Consider the following 8678-nt stretch of genomic DNA (forward strand, 5'->3'; position numbering starts at 1 on the left):
TTAGGCAAAGTCATTATACAGTACCTTTTAATTGCACTTTGTCCAAAAAAAGTAACCCCCCACTTTTTTAAAGGGTTTGACAGTATTTATTTCTAATAGCTCGAAATAAAATCAATGCCTCCCACATCATCATATGAGGTATTTAATGAACCATACTATTATTATTGTGGCTATAGTTTGTAGTAATGACTAATAATTTGGTCACCTTAAATTACTTTACAGCCGGTGATGCAATACTAAACATATTGATGAATGACAGTTTCAATTCCCTTTTTAATCCCTGTTGAAGATATACAGTATAACACACATCCTGTAAAGTGATCCTGTGAGGCTTTTCTCCTCTGGAGGCCAAATGTTGTTTTCATGAGCAGCTGATGAGAGACACACAAACACAAACACACACACACACACACTATTTTCTATAGCCTAGAGTTCCACAAGTCTTTGTGGAGGTTTTGTTGTTTTGATTACCTTTTTGCTCCTAAACTGCAAAGAGAAAGAAAGATGCAGGCATTAAGAGAGGCAGCTTCATAATTTATTTCTGAAAGTATTTTATAAAGTATTTTTGCCAAATGTAGTACATTGTACATTGAAGTACATCACAGGTTTACACTTGCATTGTTCAACATCTCTGAAAAGGAGTCAGGAGAAGCAGATCTTATTTAATCCCACCCTGTATCTGTGTCCAATTTACTTTTTTAAATGCCCCCATTTTCAAATGGGGAGAGATGAGATTAGAGAATGTGTAACAATAGAAAGACGGTGTATGCATTGATGAAACACATAAATAAATACATAAATTTTCAAGTAATCATAAAGGGAAAATGATGACACTAAGTAAAAATAAGGAATGACAAACTCAAAGACAGGAAAGGACAATGTACACAAATACAGAAAAACAGTAGCTTTGTAAGTAATGAATTCACTATGGTTATCTGATTTAATTGTGTGCATTTTTTAAAATAATGTTGGTAATGTTCATTTTTGAGGACCATATCACTGCATGCTAAAAAAAATAAAAATAAAGCTAAAAAAAAGCAGTGTAATGGCAGCCCATGCAAAATACCTGATACATATTTGGTGACTTATGAATACATCTTGACTGACTTGAACACATGAATGAATGGTGCTGATGCTGGCTTGCACAAGTGTGTGTGTGTGTGTATGATGTGTTGACAGGATGCATTGTCAAATGAATGAAGAAAGGGATCACCAGAGAGGAGATGGAGAGGGATTACGCGCCGGTTGTCTGGCTGCCAGATCATCACCTCTCGTCTGCTTGGAAAAAAAGTCGCTTCAGAGTTCTGCAGAAGAGGTCGCACAAGGACTTCTGAAAGGTACAAGCTGTGCACCACTGTGTGCGTGTGTGAGTGTTTCAGAGAGAGAGAGAGGAGGGAGAGAGAGAGCTCTATTCAGTGAAATGCAACACCCGGCTTCGGAAACAGGTTTGATTATATTTAAAAAAGCTTGACCCGGGAGAAAAACCCAAACAACTGTCTGTGCTAATATTAGATGCGTGCACGCCTGTGGAGCTGCACACAGGAACTAGTATTAGTGGTGCTATGAGATACACGAGATTTACACATTTGTCTGCAGTTGGTGGGGAAAAGAATTTATCAGTTACTACCTGGAAGCACTCATAATATGAAGCACGGATGTGACATTAAAAAAAAATTATTACTCCTGCCTGTAAATAAAAACATATATATTCTTTCTTTGCGGGAGAAAGTTGTATGTCACCTGACTGAGGTTGAAAGAACTTTGCAAAGGGAGAGGAGAAGAAGGGAAAAAAACACATCTCCCCACCCCCACAGCAAAAAAGGAGACCGCCCACCAGAGACAGTCAACCCGAGACCCCTTATAGATTTAAAAAGAGAGGCTGCATTCTCAGACTGACACTTATTCAACAGTGCTACCTTAAGCAGATTACTTTTGCGCTGCCTAGCAGGGTCAAAATAGGCGCTTAGTTGCTGCTGCTGCTGCCGCCGCTTCTTCTTCTCCTCCTTCTTCTCCTCCCCGTCTTCTCCATCATGTTTGGGATGCTGAAACATCATCTCCAGCCGGGCTTTTTCTTCTTCTTCATATGGTTCTGTCACCTTATGGAGCATCAAAAAGTTCAAGGTAAGCGGCACTAGTTGTCATTTTGGAGGGATTCTTATCCTTAATAGCTTCTGCCACCAACTTTTTGGGTTGTTTTTTTTTTTTAAACAGAAGATCTGAAACTTTTATAGCCTTCGTTTTAATGACTAAAAAAGGGTCCATAAAACAGGTGTTTTTTTGCATGGGAGAAGTTTTGTATAGTGCCCTCCCATGCACTTTATGTGTGTGTCAAACCTGGAAGTTTTTTTTGTGCATGGCTGTTTGTTTGTGTTATCTGAACAGAATAAAGGAATGTCCGATTTAGGAGTGATCCATTTTCAAGCATGCATGTTTATCATAAAGCTTTTGGTGCGCCCCAGACGCTGCGCTCTTTTTTGTGTGCTCTTATTTGGTGCTGCATTGTACGCGCTGTCACTCACACTTGAGACGAGCGTCCATCCAGTTCTGGCTCCCGCTCTTCCGAGTTTTAGGCGGCCACGGTGCAACCCTGCAGGTTATTTTGTGTGTTTTGTCGCAGCTGGTAACTGCTGGTTGCAGCAGGGCAAGAACGGGCGGTGCCAGGTGCTCTACATGCCCGGAATGAGCAGGGAGGAGTGCTGCAGGAGCGGAAGACTAGGAACATCCTGGACCGAGGAGGATGTCCCCAACAGCACGCTGTTTAGGTGGATGATCTTCAATGGCGGAGCTCCAAATTGCATACCTTGCAAAGGTGGAGGTGCACTCATTTTTTTCCTTTTTTGTTTCGACATCCCGTGCGTAAATTGTCGGTGCGCCTTTTTGTTGTCTTAATCGCGGCTGCTTGTGCTTGTAGAAACGTGCGATAATGTTGACTGCGGGCCGGGGAAGAGGTGTAAGATGAACCGGAGGAGTAAGCCGCGTTGCGTTTGCGCGCCGGACTGCTCCAACATCACATGGAAGGGACCCGTCTGCGGCTCGGACGGCAAGACGTACAAAGACGAGTGCGCCCTGCTCAAGGCTAAATGCAAAGCTCACCCGGATTTGGACGTGCAGTATCAAGGCAAATGCAAGAGTAAGTGGACTCACTCAAATATAACGAGCTTCATTTCATATAGGACGTTTCATAAGTTCCGGTGTCCCTGCAGAAACGTGCCGTGACGTGCGGTGCCCCGGCAGCTCCACCTGCGTGGTGGACCAGACCAACAACGCCTATTGTGTCACGTGTAATCGGATTTGCCCCGAGGTGACGTCACCCGAACAGTACCTGTGTGGCAACGACGGGATCGTGTATGCCAGCGCGTGCCACCTGAGGCGGGCCACCTGCCTCCTGGGCCGCTCCATCGGGGTGGCTTACGAGGGCAAATGCATCAGTAAGTACACCCTTCTGTGACCACTCTCACAAACAGAGCCTATATATTTTATTTAAAAGGAAAATAAAAAGCACATACACGATGGCGTCTAAAGTAGCATATTGTAGAAATAAAATTAAACAATAAATGAAAAATAGAGCAAAAGGGGAGAAAGGTGAAATGTTGATACAAATCTAACTGATAATAATAACAAGCTTTGTATTTACATATAAAATATAAAATATCCGTCTCCCTTTGCATCCATTCATTTTTCAGTTAGGGCACCCCTTATATAGGATACCCCATTTCATATGAATGGTAATGCCATTTGTGGCGCCCCCTATGGGTAATGTAACAATTCAACCCTGTTCATGCCGTATAATCACAGTGTCACCATTTGGTCAAACATTGACCCTTTTGCGTGAAGTGCTTCAGAAATAGAAGAGATCCAACATGGGGCGTCCTCATTTTTTCACGACCCCCAAAAAAAGGCAAACTTGACCCAAACACATTTCATCACAAAATCCACAGAACAAAACTAAATTGGAGGGTGTGGGGGCGGGAAATCAGACCACCAGTGTTTAACCATCCTGCCAAAAATACCAGTCCGACATACTTCATAAATAACTTCAGAATATAATAGCGTAGGAAGACGAGCTGGGTCTCTTTTCATTCATTGATAAATGTCATAAAATCTACAAGCCGGCTGTTTTTTGACCATATAACTTGTTTATATACATACAGATACTTACCTGTGTATAGATGTGAATAGTCATTAATGGATTACATCACTCGATCTACATCATAGTAGATCACCCCTTTGAGGTCTTGCTTTGCCATGACGTTTCATCACAGCGGGCTTCTGTCATATTTCAAAATAAGAGTTCAGCTTATTTAGAACATGCTTGATAAAGTTATATTGAAGTATACTGCATGTTGCATTCACGGTTCAACAACTGATGACATATTAATAAAACTTATAAATAAATAGTGAAGGATGCAGCACATTCTCAGGACTAACTCTTGACTTTTGAGTGTTTATTGTGCACTCTGCCAACATTCCACAAAGAGAAGGGGGTGGGGGGGTCTCGGGGATTGATAGACACTTTATTATTTCCTGATGTTGGCAGCATTTCCCCTTATTGGAGAGAGTGGAGGAACAGCAAAGCACAGTGCACTCAGAGGGATTTGTCTCCATGAGAGAGCAGCATATAGTGTGAAAAAAATCCGTAATTAAAGCATGACCAAACAGGATGTATTCCTACTTCCCCAAACAGTCATCTAATCCTGTTTGGACTGGAATCAAAGATCTCCCCTGACCCTCTCCTCTTCTTGCTCCGTCCTCCCAGAGGCCAAGTCATGCGAGGACATCCAGTGCAGCGCCAGCAAGAAGTGTCTGTGGGACGCCCGCATGAGTCGAGGACGCTGCTCGCTGTGCGACGAGACGTGTCCGGAGAGCCGGACGGATGAGGCGGTGTGCGCCAGCGACAACACCACGTACCCCAGTGAATGTGCCATGAAGCAAGCCGCCTGCTCCATGGGGGTGCTGCTGGAGGTCAAACACTCGGGATCTTGCAACTGTAAGTAAATACGAGAAGAAAAATCCTCCCCCTCCACCCTTCCAAGGCAAAAGACAATATTCCATATTTGCTTAAAACCCCTTACTGAAACGCCCCCTCACCCCACTTGCCACCTTCATTTCCCAACGTTCCCAAACTCCCACCCCCAGACACACCACCAAGCAGCACAGCAAGCAGAAAGGACTTGGAATAGAATGGACTTGCATGATGTTGTCTTTGTTGTCGGCTTTTGCTTTTCTGTTGGTTTTTTTTTGTGAGATTCCTCTGCAAAACATGAAGAAAGATTTGGAGGAGACATTTAGAGTTTGCAGTGGAACAATCCTTACTAAATGTATGAGTGATGTGCAGGAGCATGTTGCCTTAAATCTCATCATGGACTGTTTCCATGACATGCTTGTTAAATAACTAGGGATGGGCATAGTTGCCGCCGAGTAGTACACTCCGTTTTGACTCACTCGTTCATTTGTTGATTCTCAAATTGTGGTACGGGGTACCGCTGGTGGTATGTCGGCTTCATGTAGCGGTACCCAGGAACACCAGACATTTTTTTCTGACATACAACGCATGTAATTGACTCATTGTGGCGATCCCTGATGAGAAAAGCCCAAAACTGCTTTACCTTCAAAAACATACAAGCTACACTGCGATGGTACTTGCCATCACATATTCTGCCCATCCCTAGTGGTAACATCTTGTAAATCCCCCCTTGCTGGTGCATTTTGTGTTTTGCTGTAAATCAATCAGTTTCAATGCCAATTTTGTGAATACGTCGCCACCTTTTGATTTATTCACATGATGGTGATTTTAACATTGGTGCCACGATCATTCAAGATGAACAGCGGTGGATTTTATAATCATGTTGACTACCTATCTGTAGAGCAGACATTTTTGGGGAGGAGTGTGGGTGGGAGGGTGGAGGTTTGACTGTCAAATTGAGCAACAGCCCGAAGGAAGTATCACATTTACATTCCATGTTGCTCCATAAAAATGTTAGAACCTCAATGTTAGGTTCTTTTTTTTTGTGGCCTACCTTAAGGTATGCTATGACACTCAAGGGACCAACTTTATGATCACCTCATGGGCTAAATATTTCTCAATATTTGACATAGGAAGCTTGCAGAGCCACATCCTTCTCCTCTTATCATTCAAAACAAACAACAAAAAAAACATCTTTTATTGTTGTTGCTTTGCCTGTGTGTGTGCTTTTATTTTCTATTCTGTGTCCAAATGTAAAAAGAAAAATGTGTAAAAGAAAAGGAAATACCTCAGAGTTGTGTTAATGATCTTTGACCTGCTTGCCGAGGCCAGGTTATGACACCTCCTCTGCTAACGACAAGAAAGCAGCATTTTTTTTCCCCACAAATCCACCCAGATCCACTGGACAACCACCCACCCCACCCCACCCAACCTGAACCTGACCCCACCTCCTCTGTGGCCCGTCCCATGCAGACACACATACCTCCCATCCATTGCCACTTTTTCTTCTTTTATATAAAATCTGCATAATTGTGGATGCCACAATAGTTGCCCCCACTTTTGTGATGTCTGTTGTGGTCCATATTCATACAACAGTTATATTCCCTCATATAGCCATCACAGAAGACACGGAGGAGGATGAGGAAGATGAAGACTACAAGGCCTATGTCCATTTATCTTCTATACTGGATGGATAAACACCCTCCCCCCCAACCCATATACCATACCCCCTTCAGTATGTCCATACTGTACATTATGTGTATGCTTATTTATTTTTGAAACAAAAAGGAAGTATACATATAGTTCAGTCTGTTAGATGTTTATTTATACTTTTGTTGTGTTTTCTAATTTATACATTTATGTCAGGCTTACAATCTTACCACTCTCCCTTTTTTGTTGTTGTTTTTTTTTATCATGAAGAAATATATTTGTCCAAAGAGAAACAGTGTTATTTATTTGTCATGTTACCGTGTAAGTATAAGTCCTCTACAAGCTGTAAATCGCATTCCGCTTTCATTCAGCTGTAAAAACAAACAAAAAACAACAAAAAAAAACCCAACCTTGCTTGTTGCTGTCAAATCTCTATCACAGATGTTTATGTCACACTTACGTAAATGCATGTTTAGCCTGTGTGTTTATTTATTGGGAATATATCAATCATTTTTTATGTACAGATGTGTTTCTGGTTTGTTTACAGATCACAATAACTGACCAAAGGGATTTTCTCAATGGTTTTTCACACACACAAAAAGGACGCGGCAGTAATTACAATGGAAGACTGTTCACTTTTAGGCCTTTTAGGTTTGTTGACTTTCTAAAGAAAAAAAAAAGTACGTTTGGGGATGATACTTGATGACTTTGGAAACAATGTGCCATTTAACATGTGTGTGCTGTTCTATTCTTTGCCAATGTTGCTCTTTCAGAGGTCAAATAGGATTAACTGCAGTATTCATCACTATATCACAGATCATCACTGTTTCTTTTTCTTTCTCTTTCTCTCTATCGCTTTCTCTCTCTCTCTGTCTGGTTGCATTTTTATTTTCAAAACATCACAAGAGAAATACAAAATTCTGTTATGAATATATAGTTTTGTATTTTTTATGTAAATGTCATATGTACATAACAAAGTTTGAGGGTATTTGTACAGATATGAAGAGTAAACAATAAAAGTTTTTTTTTCCTTATGCAGTTGACTCTGTTGACCTGTGGAGATGCATAAAAATGACTCGGGGGGGCCTGGGGGGGAGTAATGGTTGTACATATGTTATCCATAAGTATGAATGTGAGTGTGAATGGTTTTGTCTGGGAGAAACTGGGAGACTCATGGTTACTTTACAGGTACACAGGGTTGTAGTTTTTTGCAATGAAGTTGCATGACATGCGCACCAGCAGTGTAGTCCATCAACAGTGACATTCCTCCCATTTCGACCCATGAGCCAAGTTCTGATGGGTTTTTGGTGTCGAGAAAAGTAGTTCCGGCTACTTGGTGGGGTCACCAAGTAGCCGATATGATGTGAGAGAGTGAAACTGAGAACTTGAGTGGAATTTTCACAAAATAAAATATCTAAAAAAGGGCCCAGACTTGTCATTATCTGGGCTGCAACAACAAAAATGTGTCTGGTTCGCTCTACATAGTCCATCACAAGTAGGAAACCTTGACTTCTTGTCATATTGGCGATAACATGGGAACCAGGATGAAGTGTAGTGCACAATTCAGCGAGGATGATTACATTCCTACACGCCCAGGACAGCAGAAGAAACATGCATTGAAGAGTTCTGCTGTTCCAGCATCCCAGGTAAGACCTAGCTATACTAGCTAATTAGGTGCCACCTATTAGCACCTTATAGTAAACGCCAGCACCAGCCAGTCACGCTAGCTGACAGATGTCCATTGTCATTTGTGTCCCAACCACTCGTTCGATCCTTCATGATCCTCCTATGATCATGTTGAAATATCTTTGGGCAAGATACTGAATCCGCATGGGGATGTGCTAATAGTGTCAAAGCGTCTCGGAGGTGGAAAAACGCTATAAAAGTAAAAGACCATGTAGAACAGCCTCAGAGATTTTAACCCAAAATCTAATGACCTAATTAAAGATACAGCCATAATTAAACATATAGTGGTATGAAAAAGTTGTTGCCCCTTCCTGATTTTTTATTGTTTTGCATGTTTGTCACACTCTCACACAATAATCTCAATGACAACATTTTTTTT

General features: G+C 41.7%; 1 protein-coding gene across 2 annotated transcripts; it reads left to right on the forward strand.

The window, feature by feature from the left end:
- The first annotated feature begins 1151 nt into the window (after positions 1-1151).
- fsta (follistatin a) lies at positions 1152-7240 on the forward strand. 2 transcript variants are annotated; one of them, XM_058070289.2, is made up of 6 exons: positions 1152-2121; positions 2618-2815; positions 2912-3130; positions 3204-3428; positions 4757-4987; positions 6578-7240. In XM_058070289.2, exons 1-6 carry the CDS (start codon positions 2031-2033, stop codon positions 6658-6660), a joined length of 1047 nt encoding a protein of 348 aa, XP_057926272.2. In that variant the 5' UTR covers positions 1152-2030; the 3' UTR covers positions 6661-7240. The 2 variants fall into 2 exon arrangements, with proteins under 2 accessions (XP_057926272.2, XP_057926273.2); XM_058070290.2 differs by having other exon boundaries at positions 1161-2121; positions 2618-2809.
- Positions 7241-8678: the final 1438 nt, after the last annotated feature.

This window comes from Doryrhamphus excisus, linkage group LG3, assembly GCF_037039965.1.
Source record: "Doryrhamphus excisus strain RoL-2023G ecotype Guam linkage group LG3, RoL_Dexc_Guam_v1.1, whole genome shotgun sequence".
Taxonomy (NCBI): Eukaryota; Metazoa; Chordata; class Actinopteri; order Syngnathiformes; family Syngnathidae; genus Doryrhamphus; species Doryrhamphus excisus.

Excerpts from the sequence above, each read along its gene's own strand:
- fsta (XM_058070289.2), top strand. The coding sequence starts at position 2,031 with ATGTTTGGGATGCTGAAACATCATCTCCAGCCGGGCTTTTTCTTCTTC. Across the intron at positions 2,816-2,911 it reads CATACCTTGCAAAGGTGGAG|AAACGTGCGATAATGTTGAC; the intron begins GTGCACTCATTT and ends TTGTGCTTGTAG. Across the intron at positions 3,131-3,203 it reads GTATCAAGGCAAATGCAAGA|AAACGTGCCGTGACGTGCGG; the intron begins GTAAGTGGACTC and ends GTGTCCCTGCAG.